The sequence below is a fragment of the Rhinolophus sinicus genome, chromosome 17 (assembly GCF_057876585.1).
Source record: "Rhinolophus sinicus isolate RSI-liver-muscle chromosome 17, RSI-T2T, whole genome shotgun sequence".
Classification (NCBI taxonomy): domain Eukaryota; kingdom Metazoa; phylum Chordata; class Mammalia; order Chiroptera; family Rhinolophidae; genus Rhinolophus; species Rhinolophus sinicus.
In genome coordinates, this window is record NC_142517.1 from 60,191,508 (window position 1) to 60,215,070 (window position 23,563).

General features: G+C 44.5%; 1 protein-coding gene and 1 pseudogene across 3 annotated transcripts; one reads left to right on the forward strand and one right to left on the reverse strand.

Annotated features, from left to right (window-relative positions):
• Positions 1-1,846: 1,846 nt before the first annotated feature.
• UMPS (uridine monophosphate synthetase) lies at positions 1,847-23,545 on the reverse strand. 3 transcript variants are annotated; one of them, XM_019738987.3, is made up of 6 exons: positions 23,327-23,545; positions 18,798-18,951; positions 16,502-17,173; positions 14,638-14,813; positions 12,931-13,045; positions 1,847-7,293 (listed from the first exon to the last, which is right to left on the reverse strand). In XM_019738987.3, the coding sequence occupies exons 1-6, from the start codon at positions 23,480-23,482 to the stop codon at positions 7,124-7,126; spliced, it is 1,443 nt and encodes a 480-aa protein (XP_019594546.3). In that variant the 5' UTR covers positions 23,483-23,545; the 3' UTR covers positions 1,847-7,123. The 3 variants fall into 3 exon arrangements, with proteins under 3 accessions (XP_019594546.3, XP_019594545.3, XP_074186869.2); XM_019738986.3 differs by having other exon boundaries at positions 23,359-23,494; XM_074330768.2 differs by lacking the exon at positions 12,931-13,045 and having other exon boundaries at positions 23,327-23,540.
• On the forward strand, positions 19,394-19,715 carry LOC109451065 (bolA-like protein 3 pseudogene; annotated as a pseudogene).
• Positions 23,546-23,563: the final 18 nt, after the last annotated feature.

The following is a 23,563-nucleotide window of genomic DNA, read 5'->3' on the forward strand; positions in this document are numbered from 1 at the left end:
AGCTCAGAACTCTAAGGTCTGATCAGGAGTCATCTGAGTTTCTCACTTGAGGACACACATCTTCACTGAGGTAACATGAAGTTCCTCTCTGTGCACACTAAGAAATTATAAAAGGTCTCCTCCCTCTTCCTCTTCCTTGTATCTTTTTCTCTCGTCCGCATCATATAAACAATCTGGTATATGCACAGTAACCAAAAATCCAGATACAGTTCAAGGAATTATTTTTTTTAAATGAGGGAAGATGACAACTGACAGAAATTTCATGGTTCCTGGCACAAAAATTCACTGCTTTAAAGACTCCTTTCCACGGAGGTGACAGAGGGGTTGCCCTAGGCCATGGTTCATGGCTTGTCCTCTGCCAATTCAGCTAGCCCTGTGGCAATGGGACATTTGTATGACCTGCTGGTTGCCATTCATGTCCAGGCCCATGGCAAATAAAACAGTATTTTAGAAAACCTACAATGAACAAAACACTGTCGATGGAGGGGGTGGTGTGGGTCGCACGCCCCCCCATGTGAGCTTCTCCACGTGGGTGGAAGAGCTGGGCAAAGTCCCAGGAGAGACCAGAGGCTGGGCTGCTCGGCTTCCCCTCCTACCCAGCATCGTTCTCAGGGTCTCTTGCAAGCTCGAACCACGAGACTGTGGGCTTAATTTGAGTTGGGAGACATCCCCTACTGGATGGATCTGGAGTTTTAAGAGGAGAAGAAGGCAACAGAAGTGAGGAAGAGGTGATGGAGCCCAAGAGGAGACCACAGGGTTTTGGGGAAGTCAGACGGCAACAAGATGGCAGAGGGAGAGAGGGGAAAAGAAAGGCTAAGGGATGGTAGGAAATCAAAAACGGACTAGGCTCTTCTTCCCTGAGCAAATTCTAGGAGGTAAGACTTTTTAGGCCATCCATTCAAGCATGCAAAAAACATGATTTTGTGTGTTGTCTCTTAACTCAATATTACCTCTTCAAGTATCTATTCAAGGGATGGAGAAAACAAAGTTACTGGGTAAATAGGGACAGTATGTTTTGTTAAACACAATCATTTCAGGATCCACCCACCACCACATGTTGGCGGGCTGCTACGTGCAGGGAGACAGGACAGTGCCGTGTTATGACATTAGAGGTAGGCTCACGGAGCCACATCTCTGCACACTGACACCTGCTAAGACCTCGTTGTCTTTATCAGAACCACTTTCCACTGAAATGTCCTTACATGGTGGCTGAGAGACCCTTCAGGCCCACCAGATGTTTTCCAGCTAACTCCCATGCCCTTTTCAGGGAAGTTCGGCTTCTCTGTCATGTCACTCTGGAGCCACAGGAAGCACAGGCTGCCTCAGGCCCTACCTCAGACACACAGGGCCTCCAAGTCCACTGCCATCCTCTGTGCTGGGGTGAGGTCTCTGGATGGTCACCGCTTTCCTGGGCTCTCCCTAGAAAAGCAAGCCCCAGTGTTCCTCTGCTGTCTGGGCATCTATTTCTCTCCCTCCATGTGGTTTGGCCTGCGGTGGGGGATTCAGTATCACAGCCCACCCCGGCATCTGCCTGTGACCGCCCCTCACCCTCCTCCTCCTCTCCAGGCCAGAGGAAACCCCTCCGCCACCCGCTTGGTGGGAAGAAGAGAGGCACGTTCTTCCAAACCAATACTTATGCCCAACCTTGAACTTTAAAAGTTAAACAATATTCTAACTGTTTTATTTCTCTTTGTGTTTCCATGTGGCCTCCCTTTCCTGAGGCACAAAGGCCACATATGGGCTTGGAAGGGCTATGGAGAAAACGAAGGGCAAAAAAAAAATAAATAAATAACTTGGTAATTCATACGAAGCCTAGAACCTAAAAAAAGACATGCGTCCCACCTCCTGTAATCCAAAATAAAAACAGCATTTAATAAAACAGCATTAACTATAAAGCAAACGTACAGAAGCTCAAGGAATCCTATTTCTCCCCCCTTGCTTTTAAAAGAATATATCAGATTCCTTCAAAGAACATATTTTGGTATTGTTGCTTCACTGTCCTCCTAGCCCACGCTTAGTCGGCGAGTTGTGTGCTGACATGATCGCATATCCACCTGTTAGGAGTCAGAGGAAGCAAATTGCAGTCCACGGGGTTCCGCATGGTCAGTTAATCACTGATACTGGGCCGTGTTGAAACGCAGTGTCCACACAAAAGCCAAGCAGCTGTTTCTTTTAGAGAGCTCACGAAAAGCAGCCAGCGGCGGACTGACAAGGCTGAAGGCAGGCTGATGTTGGTGGAACAGCCTGTCTTCCTGGTAACGAGCTGGATCTGGGAGGGCGGCAGCACATCATCACGTGTGTTTGCTACGGCTGCCTCACAAAGCCCCCGGAACCCGTGGCACACGATAATAAGTGTGTATTATCACTCTGGCAGGCTCACAGACCAGCTGGATCCCCTGTGCATCAGGCTGTGGGAGGCTGGGGTGAGCTCTGCTGTCCTCTGTTATTCGTCTGGGACCTGTGCGCTCGCCAGGGCATGTTTATGGTAGTGGCAGAAGTGACAGAGGGGTGAGCACTCATGAGCCTGGGCTCAGAAACGGTATCATCTCCTCTATCCACGTTCCACGGGCCAAAGCAAGTTACGTGGCCAAACCCGCATCGGTAGGGTGTGGAAATATTCTTCACCTTGAACTGCAGGAACTGCTGAGTCACATAGCAACGTGTATGGATTCAGGGAGGGGAAAAGAATCAGGACAATACTAGAATAGCTACTTCGGTTTTGGCACTTTCTGCTGAATCCTGGCAGCAACGGAAGAGTATGTCTCTTGAGTTGTGAGTGATAGGAAAACTCGCTGATGTTTCTTAGTATGGAAATCCCTTTTAAAAATTAAGTTTAGAAACTAAGTTCCGTAACGACCAGGACAATGTATGTCTGGTTCACTTCCTGTGTTCAGTAAATACTTGATTAAATGGTGAAAGAACAATATATGTATAATGATGTATCTGCATATAGACATAAAGGGGTAAAAGTTGAGTATGTCAGTCTACACAGAAAGGGAGTAAAAAGCGTGTAATAAAACTATCAAACTGTAGTCAAGAGACAGGGATTCTAGTCCTTGCTCTGCTTGTAATTAGTTCTTCTGCAAGCTTGGGCAAGTCGTTTCTCGATGGGCCTCAATTTCATGTGAAAAGGGATTGGATTAGATGATCTCTAAGGAGCTCCCAATTTCAGTTCCCTAAGATGCTGGGATAGTCACTTCAGCTGCTAACAGGTCCCATTGCTATTGGCTCCACACACCGGCTACCTCTGCGCTCATAGCCTCCACCTGACGAGCCCTTTAAAGGCACACGCTCAGTGCATCTCCCCACTGGTGTGAATCCGAGATGGAGCACTGAAGTGCAGCAAGCACAGGCTACCGGGAGCCTAAGAACAGTCAGGCTGCTCCAACCTGAGGGGATCATATGGCTGCGTTCCTAATTGGTTTCACAGGTCTTTCTTCTCAGGGCCTGGGGATGTCACTACCTGTCTCCAACCTTCCAGTGTTACAGATAGCAGTAGGCTACCAGTCTGATTCCTTTTACTTTGCAAGTAATTTATTCCTCTAGGTGCTTGTACAATTATTTACCCTTGGAGTTCATAATTCTTACAGGCTGTGCCTAAGTGTATGCCTCTGTCCAAAACTCCTGTCTAGAACTTAGCAGGCCCTTTTAAGCTGCAGACTCAAGTATCTTTTCAAACTGGGAATTTTCCTCATTTCTGTGATTCCCTCTCCTCCCCTTATGTCTTCTTCTTAATATGCATAGATCTGTCCTCTAAACCTCTCATCTACTCCCTCATGTCTCCATTTCTTTGTCCCTTTGTTTGGAATTTTGATTCCTTCCACTTGAATCTTCCAGCCCACAAATGTAGTTTGCGAGATTATCATACCATCTTTAAAATTTTCCATCGTTTTCAAATTCCAAGCTAAAATTTTTAGTTCCCAAACAAAAAATTGTGCTGGCATCTCTTCAGAAACATTTGCTGGGTCGTGTTCCAGGTGCAGAGAACACTGCACTGAACACAAACAAAATCCCTGCTCTCTTGATAGCTTACACCTGTTACAGGTGGTTTTGCTTTCCTCCCCTGGTTGCTGGATTTCCTCAGGCGCTTTCTTTTGCTGACCTGTGGCTCTGTACTACGCCTCGACAAGTGGGGCGAACCCTCATGCAGCAACAACCCATGGCTGGCAGAAGTCCCATAGACTTCACCTGTGGGCCAGTGCTGCACTAAGCAGGATAGGCTGTGAGAAACTTGTTCCTCCAGTCAGGGGCCAGTGGGCCGAATTGGGACCGAAACTCCAGGGCTGTCAGGTGCGTAAGCTGGCCGTGAACAGATGCCTTTACATTCTGGGTCTCTACTTCTGGAGCTCTAAAGGGGAGTTGGACCCAGTTGCTTAGGTTCCCCCAGCATACAATCGATGGGCTTATGTGGTACCGCAAACCTAGGTTATTGGACAAGGCCAGGGGATAAGTCCTCCACTCCCGTAATCTTACAGATGTTCTGGGCACTGTGTGGGAGCTGCTCCCCTCTTCCTCACTAGGACCAGGTGTTAGACTTAGAGCTCAGACTCTGTAAATACTCCGTGACTGAGGAAGGGCTAAACTAGCTAATGCCTCCAAAATACTTCTGTGCTCAATAGCACCCTCACAGGCCCCACGACAGCCCAAGCTCTCAGTCTGAATCAATTTGTGCTCCAGTTTTATGACTCCAGACTGGGCTCTTGCTTAGATGATAGGTCACCAGCACTGGGCTTATTCTCAAGACACATCAAAACCACCTGTGGCCTCTGTAAGAAATGCAGATTTCCAAGCCAACAGCAAGTCTGCTAAAACATTCTCTGATCATGGGGCCCAGAGGTCTGCACTTAAGTATGTGCTGGGGTCAGGGGATTCTTTGACGCTCCTCTGGCCTCCTCCCTTCAAGTTACTTAGAAGAGGCCCTCGGTGAGCTTCAAACAGAACAGGCGGCACCGGCATCCTACTGTGGCAGCTCACACCTCTGAGGGGCGGGAGCAGATGACTGGGCAAGAGGCAGGCAGACCTCACGGCCATGTGAGCTGCCACCTGGCAGGAATGGGCCACAGCCAGGGCAGCATTATGGGGACACAGGCACTCCCTTCATTCATTCCTTTTCACCTTTCATATGCAATTATGTATTCTTTTATCAGTAGGAAACGCTGTGATAAAAAATGGGAAAGGGGGGAATTTCATAAACCATTCTCCCTGCCTTAGGTCTCAGTTGCTTTAAAAGACATGACGAGTCAGAGCCAACCACAAAGTAGCACAGCCACATGCTGGCCGGGACCCCCGGCCGGCTTAATGCAGAGGACACCTGTGACGGACTGGTGCAGTGGCTCTGTGTTCTCTAGAGCAGCAGCATGAGAACTTGTCAGGACGCACATTTCCAAGCCCCTAGACCTATCCCGTCAGACACGCTGGCACTGGGGTCAGCATGTGACAAGCCTCCAGGAGATTCTGATGCATGCTCAAGTGCAAGACCCACTGCGCAGTGCCCATTAAATGGCCAGTGCAGACCCCAGTGCATCACTCCAGAGGTTTCTCAGCCTCCAGGTCACCAAGGCTTTGAAGTCACCTAGAGATTCCTGTAGGTTTTACTGGATATTCTTCCTCTCCTAACATTCAGCTCCTTGAGTAGCTCTGAGGGCCACACCTTCCTTTTCCTTCTGGTCTTCTTACTCCTCGATAACTTGCCTTTCTCGAGAGGAATGTCTCTAGAGATGCAGCACTGGGACCTCAGAGCAGAAGCTGCTAAGTGCAGACACGAAAAGGGAAAGCAGTGAAAACCCAGCTGAAACCGCAGGCTCCATCTGCATCACTCGAGGAGCAGGGCATTCAGGGACGGCAGTAGTCGTCATGAGGAAATGCAGGTCCTTTGATACCTGCCAGTGCCTGTAGGAATGACCCAGACGAGGGACGAGGGACAGGCAGATGGTGAGTGCGGCGGGAGAATCAGAACTGAGCCTTCAAATGCAACTGCCGCCCTGGCCCTGCTCAAACGACCTTGTGTGCAGTGGGGCCATTTCAAAACGGTCATCTGACCCCATACCCTTCACACGCCTCCCTCCGAGATGCTTCCTGAATAGGCCAAAGAAATATAAAAATGGGGGGAAATCTATATAAGTATTGGAGAACAGGATTATCCAGAAATCCGGAGGAATTTCTGGGAGAAACACTTGGGACGAAGAGCGAGGAGAGGGCTACCTAATTGGTTATTCTACATGTGTGAAGGCGGGGCTTTTGAGGAAAGGTCTAAGTCCTCGGCCCCACCACGGAAATGTGCTGGAACCCAGAAATGAAGGTAACACCATCAGCTCCGTTACTGGGCTCCTTTCTCTTTATTTCTGGTGAAGGCTGACTTTTCCGTCCCTGTCAGCAACAGCTAGGACAATGAAAGATATACTTGAGCAAACCTCCAAATTGGAACCTTAGGCCTCTTGATGCCACTGTCTTTTAAAATAAATGAAAGAGCAGTTGGTCTATTTGTAATCCAGTGAGGCAGTAGGAACCTGTGACTGGAGTTCAGCACAGGTGCACAACTGCTGCCCAGGGGAAGAAACGCGTCAGAGGTCTCTCCATTTGTGGAAATGAAAGCCAGATATTGGCTTCCGGGGCTCAGCTAGACACCTTCCCCCTTCCCCACTCTGGGAACCAGCACCATTTGGATGCCTGGACTATCACTTTTAAGAGGAGGAGGAAGAGCACAGCTAATGTTTTAATATTATTTGGGCATCACATTAGACACAGAATAAGGACACAAGAAATGTACTGGTTTTAGCCTCTTGATGTCCTAAAATTTTCATGTCATGGCAATTAAAAACCAAGAAGTCTGGCCTAGAGATGGGGACGGGGGATCCTCAAAGGTGGAAGACCTTAACACAGGACTGTGATCGTCTAACCAACATCAGTCTCCCTAAATGCATGCTTGAAAAGGAACTTACTATAGTGATAATGCAGGGATTACAAGCTGTCCAATATTTCCTAAACACTGATAATTCCAGAAGTCATTCCAACACACGACCCCTGGTGGAATCCAAGCAGTACTGAAGGCTGCTTATTATCTCCAGCCAGTGCTTTTCAGGAGGCCATGGGTCTTCAAGGCCTTCACAAAATGTACCCGAGACACTCAAACGCCAAGTCGACTCAAATAAGCCTCCCAGGCAGCTTTTCTGTACATCTCAGCTGCTTGCAGACGATTCGCGGATGTTATTATGCCCCGGCCTACAATGATGATATCAGAACCTCGTTTGCCAATAACTTCTTGTGGGCTATTGTACTGTTGGCCGAGATTGTCCCCTGCAAAAACACAAAAGTTACTGTTTAACACAATATAAAACATCAGTAAACCTGTCCCATGACTTTCCTGGAAAAGTATCTAACCGGCTTTAAATAGAAATATGCTCTTGCTTTCCATGCCCCTCCTACACAGTGAGTGAGTAGACGAGGAGACCCCCTCACGCAGGCTAGAGACCTCCACAGTAGAGAAAGAAGCCAACCAATGTCTAGATGTAGAGCATTTATAGTGTAACAGTATCAAAAAACAAAAAAGTAGATCACTTATATTGCCAAGAAAGGTTCAATACTGAAAAGAACAAAAATTGGCCTTACGATTGGGGACAATTTTAGTGTGCATCTCAGAATCACTGTGACACACTGCTGGAAAAGGACTCCCAGGGCATCTAAATGGCCCATGGCCACACACTGGACCTTTCTGCCACAGCCCGAGTGCTCAGACCATGCACAAAGCCGAATCCTTAATCTTGGCTTTTTTGTTCTTTTCATGGATTTTTTTGGGGTATAATTGACATATAACAGTTTCAGGTATACAACATGGTTGTTTTTGTATATTGTGAACTGATCACCACCTTAAGTCTAGTTAACATTCATCCCCTTGTATAATTACAACAATTTCACATATTCTAGGCTCTTCTGTCGTAAATTAATTGACCATGTATGTATGGGTTTACTTCTGGACTCTACTCCATTCATCTATGTCTGTTTTTATGCCAATACCATACTGTTTTGATTACTAGCTTTGTAATATAGTTTGAAATCAGGAAATATGATGCCTCCAGCTGTGTTCTTCTTTCTCAAGATTGCTTTGGCTATTTGAGGTCATTTGTGGTTCCATGCAAATTTTAGGTTTGTTCTATTTCTATGAAAAATGTCATTTGAATTTTGATAGGGATTGCATCAACTCTGTAGATTGCTTTGGGTAGTATGGACATTTTAATAACATTTATTCTTCAAATCCATGAGCACAGAATATCTTTCCATATATTGGTGTCTTCTTCAATTTCTTTCACCAATGTCTTATAGTTTTCAGCGTACAGGACTTCAGAACCTCCTTGGTTAAATTTATTCCTATGTATTTTATTATTTTCGATGCAACTGTAAATGCAATTGTTTTCTTATTTTCTCTTTCTGATAGTTTGTTATTAGTGTAGTAGGTTGGTGCAAAAGTAACTGCAGTTTAAAAGGTTAAAAATCGCAAAAACTGCAATTACTTTTGCATCAACCCAATATATTGACTTTGTATCCTGACAATCTACTGCATTTTATTAATTAGAAAAGTTTTTTGGTGAAGTCTTTGGGATTTTCTATATGTAGTAACATGTCATCTGCAAACAATGACAATTTGCCGCCAGAGCCAGGTTATATGGAGGTGTCTCCTGGGAAGCAGTCACAAAAATCAGGGCTCCCAATATACCAGCAAGCTGTAGCGAGGGGGAGCACAAAGATGGCGTCCATTAGTTTACATTCCCTGAGACCAGCTCTGTAGGCCCCACCTGTGTGTCAAACCCGCAGCCTGCCCTTCAGGCTGAAGCTCCAGGACCAGTAAATAGACCTCTTTCACAGAAAGACCGGGATTATGCTTCAGTAAGCTGTCTGTGCAGTACTCTGGGGGTGGTAGCCTGAGAGCTGTCTCCCCAGTCGTTACAGCCTGTGGACTCAGGAATGCAAATCCCCCTCCCCTGCTACTAGATCCAGGAGATGAAGGGGTGTGCCCGGGCGGGAGCTCCAAAACTGGGGCACTAGACACCTATAAAAACTTCCCTCCAAGAGATACTTGAGCTCTGGAACACAGCAGAGGGAGAGCGTGAAGATAGCACCCGCCCTTTGAGGTCTCTGGAAAGGATTACAGCCAGCCCTTAGATGTGTGTTTAATGAGAAGCCTGCCCCTCAGGTTGCAGCTATGATGAAAAGCTAATAGGCTTCTTTCACAGAAAGGCTGAGCTCCTGGATCTGTTGTTCCTTGCTGTGCCCTGGGGGGTGGAACCTGTTTAAGAACATTTTCTCTGTTGGTTACAGTCCTGTGGGACCCAGAGCTAGGCCAGGCGGAAGTGTCCCTCGGTGGCAACTGCAAACATCGAGGCACCAGACCAGGGTAGAAGCTCCTTTCTGGGAGACACCGGTGATTTGGAGTGAGGCAGTGGGAGTGCAGGTTGTGTTCCAGCAGCCTGTTCCCTGAGAGCACTTCCCTAGGCCACTAGATGTGTGACAAATCCGAAGCCCGGCCTCAGGCCAAAGCTCCAGGACAAGCAAATAGGCCTCTTTCACAGAACGACTGGGGGGGGGAGGTGTTTGAGCATGCTGTCTGCGGTGCCCTGGAGGTGGTCGCCTACTAAGAACTGCCTTCCCAATCGTTACAGCCCATTGGGATCTAGGAACACAAGTTCCCTTGCCTCCAGAGCCACATGATCAAGGGGTGTCCTCTGGGCAGCAGATGGTGTAAAAACTCCCTTCCAGGAGACACTGTGCTCTGGAGGGTGAAGACGGCGCCTACTAGTCTCCATCCCGGGAGGTTTCCAGCCAACTCTTAGACGTATGTTAAGCTAGAGGCCTTCCCGGCGGGCCAACACTTTAATGTTAGCAAACGAGCCTTTTTACTTAGTATCTGGGTACCATCGGCTGCCTCTGAGCTGGGCCTGAGGCAGGTGAGTCTGCTCAGAGCCCTCAGGTGACTCTCATCTGTGGGTCTCGTGGACAAAAGCCCCATTAGGGTTCAAAGCTAGATGTTTTGGGGGCTCATCTCTCAGGTGCAGGTACAGCTGGGGCACTCGATGTGCAGTTCAAACCGTTCTCTTCTCAGAGAAGCTCTGGGTTGGAGGTCCCTCCCGATTGTGGGTTACCACTCCAGGGGCGGGGTGTAGGTAAGATTGTGCTCCAGCCTCTCCTACTCCCTTGGATGTGCGTTTCTTGTTCTTTGCCGAGGTGTAGTCCTTGCTCAGCCAGCCTTAGTTTTTGTTTTCAGAGGCAAATGTTCCTTATGTAGCTTGGTGTGTCCAGGGAAGGAGGTAAGTGCAGGATTCCTACATCATTATCTTGAACCAGAAACCCTCTTTTTCCTTCCTTTCAAATTCTGTTGTTCCAGAAGCCTTCTGTTAAATGGCTTATCATTCAAATCCAAGATGCTTTCAATATCCCCCAAAGCCTATATCCTAACTGTACTATCTAGTGAAAGAATTGTGGGGGCTCACAAGGGACGTTAATAGTCGACAAGCACAGAGTGCTTACCCTGTCAAGACAGTGTGTAAGTGCTTTAAACATCGTATCACTTAAGCCTCTCAACAACCCTGTGAGGTCACCATCATTATCCTCATTTCACAGATGAAGAAAATGAGACTGAAAGAAGTAAACTGAGTTGTCCAAAGATACATGGTTACTAAATAGAAGGACCAGAAATCCAAATCTGACTCATATAATGTTTAGTACAAATGTGGAGTTTCAAAAAAAAAATGTTGAAAGCCGAGGCAACTATTACAAAGCCTTAGGAAGGCAAGTCATCCTGCTGAGGTCTGCTCTGTAATATACAGAACCTGTAACATGAAATCTGGGAAATGGAGACCTCCGATATTCTATAACCCCGGGGATAACATCTACCATTCATTAATTTACTGGAATGCTAATCAGCCTATTAGCTTTCTTTCTGATTACAGAAAGTTGATGCTTTCTGTTTAAAGTACTTAAAAACAAAATACCAAAAAGGTAGTATCTTCCTTTTCTTAAGTGTGGTTATATTATTTACATAAAATAATTAGCTCCTTCAAGGTTAATGGGTATCCACTAGTTCTAGTATTTCAGAGTTTAAAAAGAAAACCGAGATGTACCAAACTCATACTCTCAATCATTATGTTCTCAGGGCAATCCTTCCAGTTACAGAAATACCAACTTTCATCAGCTCCTAAAAAGCATAGTGTCCGTTCCCTCCAACATTTGCAAAAGTACTTCTAGAATATTTATGTGGCACAGGGGCACTGTGCTGGAGGGTAAGCAATCTTCAGAAAGAGCTCTCATCCTTGAGGAGTTTCTAGACTAGAAGAGTATTCCAGAAATACTCTCTACATGTTCAAAAATCCATACAAGGATGTTCAGTTTGTAACAGTCTAAATGCATCAACAGGAGAATGGCTAAACATACCATGGTCCCAACCCTAACTGGGTAACGCTACTGTGTTGTTAAAAGGCACCTCTAGATGTGCAAATATGACATAGCTGCACAGATACAAAACATTCTGCAACTCTGTGTGCATATGTGAGTACATGTAAAGTCAAAGGTCTGTAAGGATACACGTCACACCATTTATGTGGCTGTCTGTGGAGAGGGAAGCTGGCCTGAGGAAAGAAGTGTGTGAAGGAGAGATGGGTATGACTTACATAAGCATGACTAGTATAGGGCGGACGGGTAGCTCAGTTGGTTAGAGCGCGAGCTGTGGTCAACAGGGCTGCCAGTTCGATTCCCACATGGGCCAGCGAGCTGTGCCCTCGCAACTAGATTGACAACAATGAGCTGCTGCTCAGCTCCCAGGTGACCAGATGGCTTAGTTGGTTGGAGCCCAGGCTTTCAACCACAAGGGTGCCAGTTCGACTCCAGCAAGGGATGGTGGGCTCTGCCCCCTGCAACTAAGATTGAACACGGCACCTTGAGCTGAGCTGCCGCTGAGCTCCCGGATGGCTCAGTTGGTTGGAGCCTGTCCTCTCAACCACAAGGTTGCCGGTTCGACTCCCGCAAGGGATGGTGGGCTGCGCCCCCTGCAACTAGCAATAGCAACTGGACCTGGAGCTGAGCTGCGCCCTCCACAGCTAAGACTGAAAGGACCACTTGACTTGGATGGAGCTGATGAGTCCTGGGAAAAACACACTACTGTTCCCCAACAAAACGTCCTGGAAATACACACCGTTCCCCTTCCCCAATTTAAAAAAAAAAAAAAAAGAATGGCTAGTATAAAATCTACTTTTCTTTTAACAGTTTTAAAGGTAACTTTTGATTTTCCAGGTCATCATTTCTTCCCCATTCAAAATCAAAGCAGTGTTAATGAGTCCCATAGGACATTTAAATATGTATATTTTTATACCTAGATTTAAATCTAGGTATAGATTTAAATTTATGGACTAGATTACTCCTTTATGGACTAGTAACCAACACTGAGAAAATGTGCACTGATCTTTAGCGACTGCAACTGCACTTCTCAGACTGCTGAAAGTGTTATATGTTCAAATAAGCTCGAGAGACAAGACAGAATCAAGTCTCTCCACAGGGAGAGTCACAATAGACATTAGCACATCAAGGGCCCTGCAAAGTCCTTTAACAAAGAAACAAAGGTTTGTGTTTACCTTAGCGCTTCTTCCTTGAGCATAAAACACCTTTTTTGGCAGCATATCCAGAACATCAGTTGGTAAACATTAATCTAAAATATCAGTTTCGGGGTATATTTCAATGAAAAGTAGCTTTCTCCATTTTCCCCCTCAAATTAGACCACAAGCTATTTTGCATGTCTAGGTCCCTCACCAGGCCAAAAGGGCTCATTCATTACTGCTCTAGACAAACAAGCTTCTCTTTAGCAACTTTAAAATAACACACAAAATTTCACTTTGCCTTGCTGACTTGGGTAAAGAGTATTTTGGAAGAACCATAACCAAGGAACAGATTTACCTCCTGCTTCTAACTGAACTCCTGGAGTTAAGTGAAGAAATTCTGGTTTCATGCTTACTCGGGAGCCAGAAATAAAGCCAATCACAAATTCAGAATGTTCCTCAGCCATTCTAACCTAAATGGGATGTAATAGGACAGATGACAAGAAAGCAGTTAACGACACAGAATAATAGTTCTACAAGTAACAAATTGGCTCTAGTAAGAAACTTTGCTATTTTCTGATGTCTTTCATTTTATATTGAACTCATTGTATCTAAAGCAGAAAACCTTACACATGAATCTACATACTTGCTCCATTAACCCCGTCTCTCCCCTTCTCCCAATTAACCATACCCTAACAACATTAAAAATCCTATACCATACGTGTCTCAAATCTAGATGCTGCATAATTATTTATTTGTAGTATCACCTGGGGACCTACCTATGTTCAACAAGGATATGATGAGCATACTCTGGAATACCTTTTTAATGGTATGAATTCACATTAAAGATTCACTGCCTAGCTACACAGGATACTCATGTTATGTGGATGGCCACCATATGAAAACCAGCTCTGTGGTCAGGAGCTACAGAAAGCTCACCTCTACCGCTTTCTTCCTCCTCTAACGTTTGGTAACAACTGGTCTCTGCGACTCCTAAACCATTACCTCACACTCAGGGAAGTCTCCCTAGAAGGTCTGTCTGACTGCCTAACTTGGCTCTTCCCTGAAGCGCAGGCTGCTTTTTTCCTGCCACCAGTACCACCACCTACCGATGAGCAATGTCTTCTCCTGGGGCCAGACTCCGACTCCCAGAATGCCACACACCAGCACCGACTGACTCATGAACCCTGAGAGCTGCTCTGAGAGCTGGGAAATCATAGACATGTACGGTCTATTCAGGGGTAGGGTTAAAACCTGGCCCTAGGGCCATGGGAATTCTTCACAGTTCCACAGACAGCCTTTGAAACAACATGAAAACATAAATTCCCACGTAAAAATTAAAATATTAAAGTCAAAAGTTCTATTACTTTTAAAAGTAATAGTCTTTAAAGTATCTATAAAGGTGATCCAGCCAACTTTCTAGGTGATTATCCGACTATGAAACTTACACAGAGGAAAATGTGAAGAGGAACTTTTTAACTAGATAATTATCCTCTCTCCTTTCATTCTGGAATGCAGGGGTGGGGGCTGGGTATTAAGGCATACGGTGTTACAAGAACTTTTAATAATGGGGGAGTTACTGGAGGGAACAGTGTGACTGGACTCTACTGAAGAGCTCTGCCACACAAACCAATCAGTATCAAAGACTGAAAAAGAAACAGCTACTTCATGTGGGCTGCTGTCATCAGAATGCATCTCTGTGGGGCTTGGGAGATTCTGAGAACAAGCTCTTCAATTTCAACTCCTGCTGAGATGAAAAAAAAACCTATCTTAAAGGTCAGGTAAGCATACAGGCGGATGCTTATTTGACCAAATATCTGTGTTTCAATGTTTCTCTCTTGGGAGTACAATTCAAATCTCTTAAGTGCCCTCTACAAGACGGAAAATGCTATTAACTGTCAGGCAACCCTAGCCAACTAGGATTAATATACTGTCACACTAACAACAGCTGCTGTTTATTTATTTTTTTTTAGCAGAGGTTTCACAGACCCCTAATTAAGACACTTTCTTCCCCTGGAACATGCAGTGTAACAGCCCAGCCTTCTCACCCCAGTCTGTCGCTTACCGCTGCTTTCGTGTAGCTCCCGGTGGCCAAGGAGCCCGCAGAGCTCATCTCCGCCACGAGCAGGCAGGCCCGGCGCAGAGGCAGGCCTACTGCCTGCAGCCCTTTCACCACTCCCGAGCCGGGCACCGCGTGAGCGTTGACTACATCTGCCCAGGAAGCTATTTTAAAGACACCACCTAAGAAGGGGAAAAAAGGTATGTGTCAAATTTCACACAAAAACCTGTCACTGTTTGCCCAACCAACTACAATATGAAATAATCTCCTAGTAACATGTTAGTAAAATAGTGAAACACTTCAAGAATTTTAGTGATTAGCAGTAGCCCTATGGTTCCACCTGTGGAAAATGTATGTCCACCTACCAGCTAGTTGAGAGATCACAATGAAAAAGAAAAACTCTTGCAAGTTCTGCACTTAGTTTTCCAGCAACACTAAGACTGTTTTTCCTTGCAGGCTGAAGCTTGCCAGTAAAACGCACACAATTAGTAATGGACTCTCGTGAAGATAGGTGTTTATGGAGGTCAAAGGTATCAACCTTCTGCAATTCCTCCCAAGGTGACAAATTTTCATTCTGCAGGGATGTCTCAGCCGCTTTACCATGTCTCAAATCTACTTGTTCCTTAGCTCCCTTTAGCTCTTCTAATTTCAGTAGGCAATTGTATTCATTTTAAAAGCTGAAAGCAGAGCGGTGGGATGGCTCAGCTGGTTAGAGCACGAGCTCTGAACAACAAGGATGCCGGTTCAATTACCACATGGGATGGTGGGCTGCGCCCCCTGCAACTAAAGATTGAAAACGGCGACAGGACTTGGAACTGAGCTGCGCCCTCCACAACTAGATTGAAGGACAGCGACTTGGAGCTGATTGGCCCTGGAGAAACACTGTCCCCCAATATTCCCCAATAAAATTTATAAAAAATAAAAATAAAAAAGCTGACAGCAATAACTCTAATTGATTTTTTAAAAAACTACATGCAAGCCTGTAGAAAGTTTATATAGCACTCCTACAGTAGGTCAATAAGCAACGTGATAAGGGTAGGACATCTCAAGCACATGAAGAAGTCACAGACAAATCTACGCTAAAGAAATAGTTTAAGAATAGGCATGTATTACTTAAAAAAAAAATTATCTCAAAAGACGCCTGTGTTAGTAACAAAACATATAAGGTTAAGCGAAAACAAGCATTAGATATATACACTGCAACAGAAATTTGCATAGAATGGGTAGAGAATTAAGTATTCTTTTCAACCAATATATGCTCTACTTTGCCTATTTAACATAAAAATTTCTTTAAAAAGGATACCTATCAACCAATCTTCTGCTAATAAATCCTAACGACTTTATACTTTTTCATTGTTTATCTGCAATTTTCATTTTTCAAATATCAGAACTCACTGTGCTCTGCAGGGCCAAGCCATTTTTGCCTGCCTAGAACCTATGCCCCTTCTTCTGGCATCAGCACACCCATTTTCTTTAGAGGAACTACCCGTGACCAAATCTCAGTTTAAGACGTTTACATAGTTAAAAACCTGCTATCACCAGTGGTGGGGCATATTACCCCGGCGAGCTGATAAAGGTACTAGCTCTCCCTTTAGCTATTCTTTACCTAAGGTATTCGATACCCAGTTACTGGTTTGGGGTTGGCATGAGGAGTATGCCTACCTGAGAAAGAAGTCAAGAAAGAAGAAAGCAGAGCTGAGATGAAGATAAAGCAAGTCCAAAAGACATCACTTGAGCTCCTGGATCCAACTATACTTGACAGCCTGTTCTACAGCTGGACTTTGAGTGATGTGAGCCAGTACAGTTCCTTTTTTTCCTTCAGCCAGTTTATGCTGGATTTGATTCTTGCAGATTCCTGAATAATACCTACCTTCATACTGCTTTTTTACTGTGTTTCCTATATCTGCAAATTTCCGGTCTTCAAATATTAAGAACTCATGGCGTTTTGCCAGAGTTGTTAACTCCTCCATCACATCCAGAGTAAAATCATTCAAAATATCGACATGAGTCTTGAGCATGCAGATGCTGGGCCCTAAAGCATCGGCGAGCTGCAACAGCTCTCTGGACTCTGAAATATCAGCAGACACACACAGATTGGTCTCTTTTTTTTGCATAAGCCTGAGAAGCTTCGATGCAACTGGGTGGATCCTGGGCAGCTCTGCACGTGCACCAAAGCTGAGTTCTTTGGGTGCTTTCTTTACAGAAGGGAGAGAACCATTATGATTAGCTGCCACAAAAACATTCTCCTGAATAAATCTCTTCACTCTCTCGACCATCTCAGCATCGATTTTTTTCTGTTGCTCAAGAATCTCCAGCATTTTGGACAATGTACACACTGAGTGGAGACGAATGCCATGTGCCTGCAACTTGTCCGTGCCTCCCTGCTCTCTGTCCAGCAGCACCACAGCGTCGGTGACCTTCAAGCCCTCCTTCTGAAGAACCTCCACCGTCTCCAAAACACTAGATCCACTAGTAATGACATCTTCAATGATCAAACAGGTTTCTCCTGGATTAACAGCTCCTTCTACAAGACGCTTAGTACCTGAAAAAGAAACAATTATATTGATTTCAAGTTAAAATTATGTATTTATTTTAGTCAACTCACGAAGTGTCTTGCAATATAAATATCGCATGTATTTATGAAGGGGTAGATGATCTAAATCTTATTTTCTGACAATCTACTTGGGATTTTATTTCTGATGAATCTTCAAAATGCCATGATTACCATTTTGTTCAGTGTCTCAGTATCCCCAAACTGTCAAAGTTATATATACGGAATATTTACAGTAAAACTAGCAGAGTATTTTGTAGTGTAAATACCACTTAACATGCTTATGATCAAAATTCCAAATACAGGCCTTAAAGCAAGATCTCCTAGATCAAGGAAAATGATGAAATACAGAATAACCCAATATCCTCAATAAAATCATTCCTTTTCCCATTAACAAACCAGTTCATTACACGAGATCAGCCAAAAAGTTGGCCTTTGCAGATATAAATTCAGGAGGGAAAATACTCAGCAACCATTTAGACCAATCACCACTACTTTATGTACTTATATAATGCAATGTGACTAAATACACTTTTTTACTCTAACCCCCACTATAGACTATTTTCAGAAAATCTACAAAATGTACATAACTAAGGCTGTAGACTTTATAGACTAATTTTTTTAGACTTATTTTTATATTTTCCACTACCAAATTTGTCTTATTTTGAAACAGAAATACGTGTAGTACTGGGCACTTTACTCACGTTTTTTGTTTTACCACAGGTGCCATCTTTGCTCTTTCCCATTCCTTTTCTCTTAACTCCTGCCCCCGCCCGCCCGCCCCTTGAAGAATTGGCAAGTTTAACTGAATCAGCGTAGACTAGAACACATGACTGTATTTCTAGGTATATTTAAAAATGAATGATCTGATTCTAAGAAATATTTTTGAAGATAAGGAAATAGAAACAATAATTTCTTTATGGGCAGGAATTAATATAAACAAACACTATGCCTTCAAGCCACAAAAATGCTTTTACTATTTTTATAATGGCCAATTTCAAACAAAAAAAGCTTGACAACAGTATAACACCCCTAAATACAGCACCTTACCACTTAGCAACTGGGTGAACAGTTCTTGTTTCAACTGTATCTCAACTCCGCCCCCCATAATTTTTAGAAGCATATCCCAGAAATCATGATTTTATCATAAGAATTTCTAGAATGCACCTATAAAAGGTAAGGAATCTTTAAAAAAAAAAAAAATAACAGAAATACTGCCACACCAACATAAAACAAAACAAAAACCCATTACTTCCTCAATATCAAATATGAAGTCAGTTCCAATATTTTTAGATTGAGTTGGTTTTAAAGCAAACCCACTTGATAAACATTCTGCTGATGAGGGAAGGGCTGGTAAAAATGTTGGGTCTCATAGATATGGTGCAAAAAAAGCACTGTTTTCATTGCGTAATAAATACAAACCATTTCACCCCTAGACTCTAAAGAAAAGGAAGGTGATTTATAGCAACAGTTAACAAATTCCACGAGCCATAACAACTTGAAGGTCTTATGAAGAATATTCAAGGTGACTCTGGTAAAACATCAGTGCCTAGAAAAAGTTCTAGCAGTATCAGGTTACATATCAACTTAATTCTTATATGACTGTTATTTTTACCATAATCCTTTGTTTCTTTTCTTCTAATAAGCATTGGAATTTGGTTGGTTGAACAGATAATTGTAGCTAATGGTAAAGCTGTATAAGGTACTCCACACACAGTGTCAAATTTGACCCCTGCATTTTGGGCAGTTTGGAATAAAATTTCTGCAACCTGTAAAGAAAATGAACACATAAACTATGATTATTTCTATTTTAAATGGTGCATAAATAATGTAACATAACATTAAAGACAATAATACAACCCAGTAGGAAATAGTCTCAAACCTGATCATAAAAAAGAACAAATGCCTTTTTGTTAAACTACCACAGCATAAGTCCCAGTTTACAAATAATAAAAACACAACAATGAACCTGCTTGTCTAGACTCAGGGTCTGCTCTGAGGGTAACATGGGATGGGAGGAAAGGCTATGCTGTTGATCCCATAGACTAAAGATGGCCGCCAGGCTTCCCAGCTTTCCTCAGTAATCCATTATGCTTTCAGTAGCTAAACCTGTCTATCACCCATGAGTTATATTTGCTGCCTGAAAGAAGTCTTCAGTTAAGAAGTTTCCGCCACACGGCGACCTCGGGCGGCAGGTCGCGTCAGCCGGGCATGGCAGCGAGGAGCCCGGCCGCGGCAGCGCCTCTGCTCCGCCGGCTTTCTCTTCCCCACTGAGCCCAGCGGATGTTTGCCTCGCAGACTGAGGGAAGCTCAAAGTGACCCAAATTCTCAAAGAAAGCTTCCTCGAACTACAGCAATCAAAGTCACTGACATTTCAGGAGGCTGTGGGGCGATGTATGAGATCCAGATCGAGTCAGAAGAATTTAAGGAGAAGAGGACTATGCAGCAGCACCAGATGGTAAATCAGGCAGGAAAAGAAGAAATCAAAGGAATGCACGGATTGTGGATATTTACCTCGGTCCCCAAACACTGACCACGCCCTAGCTGCATAGATATGCTGCTCAAACCTTGGAGGGACTTGACCAGTCTTTCCTAGGAGTTTGCAAAAAATTATCTATTTTGTTCATAGACATTTCCATATTATAATTAAAGAAGAATATGGTATCTATTTAGATGTTAATTAAAGGCAACAGACAAGTTTAAAAAAAAAAAGAAGTTTCGTAGGAGAAATTAAGAAAACAATCCCATTTACAACTGCATGAAAAAATAAAATACCTAGCAACAAATTTAACCAAGGAAGTCAAAGACCCGTACACTGAAAACTGTAAGCTAATGATGAAAGAAACTGAAGATACAAATAAATGGAAAGATATTCTGTGCTCATGGATAGGAAGAATTAATATTGTTAAAATGTCCATACTGCCTAAGCAATCTACAGATTCAATGCAATCTCAATCAAAATTGCAATGGCGACGGGTGGAGTCAAGATGGCAGGGTAGGTAAAACCTGAACTCCCCTCCTCCCATGAACACATCAAAATTACAATGGAATTATAGAACCACCATCACCGAGAACCACCTGAAGACCAGCTGAACAGAAATCCTAAAACAAAGGATATAAAGAAGCAGCCACATTGAGACTGACTGGTAGGAGGGAGGGGCAGAGCCACAGACCGGACAGGTGCCACATGCACAGCAAGGCGATTAATAAACAGGAGGGACAGCTGGGCTATGGAGGTCCCCCCTGAGGAGTGAGGGGTCAGCCCCACACCTGGCTCCCCAGATCAGGGTGCCCATTCTGGGAAGAGGAGTTCCCATAACATCTGGCTTTGAAAACCAGTGGCGATCACATCGCAGAGAGACAAAGGACTACAGGAGACTGAGACACTGCCCTTAAAGGGCTCAAGTACAGACAAACTTGCTCCAAGTCCCAGTACAGAGGCAGCAGCCTGAGAAGGGCCTGCGTCATATTGGGAGAAATTAAACTAACTTTAGGGCGAGTGCTGGAGGGGTAGGGATCGGAAGAACTCTCTGAGGCTGGAAGTACTGGTAGGCACCATTTTTCCTTTGTCGAGCTCTCCTCCCACTTAGCAAGCCTGGCATGGGCAGGTGCAAAATCTGTTGCTCTCCATTAACCCGGCTAACACTGATCACCCTGCCCTGGCCTCTCCCTGAGACCGTTCCCCACTCAATCTGCTCACCCAGTTGGAGCCTCTTCCAGAACAGCCTGACTAGGTATAGGCTGTAGACTCTCCCAAAGGTCTGCAACCCCCACACAAGCTGCAGGGGGCCTCAACTCACACTACAGACTCTCCCAAAGGTCTACAAACCTCACACAAATGGTAGCCGGCCTAAGCTTCCATTGTAGCTCCTGCCAAGTGGCCCCAAGTCTGGCACAAGTGGCAGCTGGTCTTGGCTCACACCTTAGGCTCTCCCAAGTGCCTCCAAGCCTAGCACAAGCTGCTGCTTAACGCTGACCAAACTGGAGCCACTCCCCAGAGGCTTCAGACCACTCCAGAGCCCCAGCCAAGCAGCTTTACAACTAACATATAGATGGGCAGCCGTGCCTGGCACAAGAGCCTTGCTAAAGTGACTCCTGCTTCCTGGGGTCAGCCCCCACACAACAGTTTGTCCCCTGTAGTCAAGGCTGGCCCTCAGTCAGTCAGCCTGAGGGTCAACTCCACCCACTGACATGCCAGCAACAATCAAGGCTCAACGACAACAGAAGGGCACACACAACCCACACAGGGAACAGCCCTTGGGCACCTGGCTTCAGGTGACCAGAGGGACTGCGCAGCTGGCCCCACAGGACACCTTCTACATAAGGCCACTCTTTCCAGACCTGGAGACATAGCAGATCAACAGAATACATATACAAAAAACACAGTTAGCCAAAATGAGATGAAAAAACATGCTCCAAATGAAATAACAAAACAAAACTCCGTAAAAAAAACTAAAGGAAATGGAGACAAGCAATCTACCAGGTAAAAAGTTCAAAGCATTGGTAATAAAGACACTCAATAAACTCAGGAGAAGAATAGATTAACTCAAAACTTCAACAAAGAGATATAGAATATAAAAAAGAATCAATCATATATAAAAACTACAATAACTGAAATGAATACACTAGAGGGAATCAACCACAGATTAAATGGAGCAGAAGATCAAAGCAGAATATTTGCAAGTCAAGGTAGCAGAAAACACCCAATCGAAACAGCAGAAAGAAAAAAGAATTTAAAAAATGGAAATAGTTTAAGAGACCTACCTCTAGGACAACATCAAGCATACCAACATTAGCATCGTAGGGGTCCCAGGAGAAAAGAGACAGCGACAAAAAACCTATTTGAAGAAATAATGACTGAAAAATTTCCTAACCTGGCGAAGGAAATAGACATAGAAAGTCCAAGAAGCAGAGAGTCCCAAACAAGATGAACCGAAAGAGGCTCACACCAAGACATATCATAATTAAAATGCCTAGAGTTGAAGGCAAAGAGACAATCTTAAAAGTAGCAACAAAACAGTGGCTAGTTACACACAAGAGAGCTCACATAGACTATCAGCTGATTTTTCAATAGAAACTTTGCAGGTCAGAAGAGAATGAACATGACATATTCAAAGGGAAAAGGAAAACCTACAACCAAGAATACTGTAACTATCAAGGTTATCATTCAGAATTGGAGAGTTAAAATTTCCCCAAAAGCAAAAGCTAAAAAAGTCCATCACCACTAAACCAGCATTACAAGAAAAGTTAAAAGGACTTCTTTAAGTAGAAAAGGCCAAAACTGAAAATAAGAAAATGCAGCAAAGGAAAATTCTCACTGATAAAGGCAAACACTTAGTAAAAGCAGTGGATCAACCAATCATAAGGCTAATATGAAGGTTAAAAGACAAAAGTAGGAAGATCGTGTGTAAATACAATAAATTAAGGGCTACACATAGACACACACACACACACACACACACACACACACACAAAAGAGGGGGGAAAAATGACAAAAGCACATTTAGACCCTTCTACTCAGTGAGGTCTGCAGCTTTGGCTGGCAACTCTACTCCAGCATATTACGACTTTTGACAAAATTCCCACGTGATTCACATATACTCAAAATTAAGAAACACTGTGCTAGAAACATCTAATTTGTAGAAAGTGTTTCCTTACATTGACAAAAAAAGAAAAAACCTGCCTCCATGAAACGTCACCCTCAGGCCTTAATTCTTACTCCTGGTCGCACAGGGCAAAATCGAATCCTCCCTTCCAACCAACAACAGTGTTTCCAAGTATTTGAGTAGCTGCTAAATTCTCCCCACCCATCTCTTCCTTTCTTCCCCACATCTAATTTTCTAGAGGTTAAATACACCGAATTTCAACCACTTCTATGAGACAGGGCCCCAAACTGGGTTCCCGATTCTCTCGCGAAGCACGTGGGGTGGGTCAAAGCGCAGGCTGCTCTCTGGGTCCCCAAGAAGCTAACAGTTCCTGGCTCGTGGGCTTCTCACAGCGACTCCGCAGGCTGACAGTGCAGTCGCCCCTCACGCTGGGTTCTTTTGCTCTCACCTGCAGCCCAACTCCTGCCACCCTCCCCCTCCATTCCCTGGTCCCCATTTCTGCCACCCAGCCCAGTTCTCCCGTTTCCCGGGCTGACACCTGACTCAGAAGACGTGGTCGAGACACGATACCCCGCAGATCGATGTACACCGGGGAGGAGAGCCCGCTCTTCAGCACGAAGTTTCCAAACTTGAAAGCCTGCACGTCGTACAGATCCGTTACCAACGATCCCAAAACTGAATCGGCGGCCGCCATCGCCGAGCGCTCCACTTTCGCTCCGAACGCTAACGTGGGCGGGCGCGCTGGCCTTTGGCGCCCGGATGGCATCACCTGAGA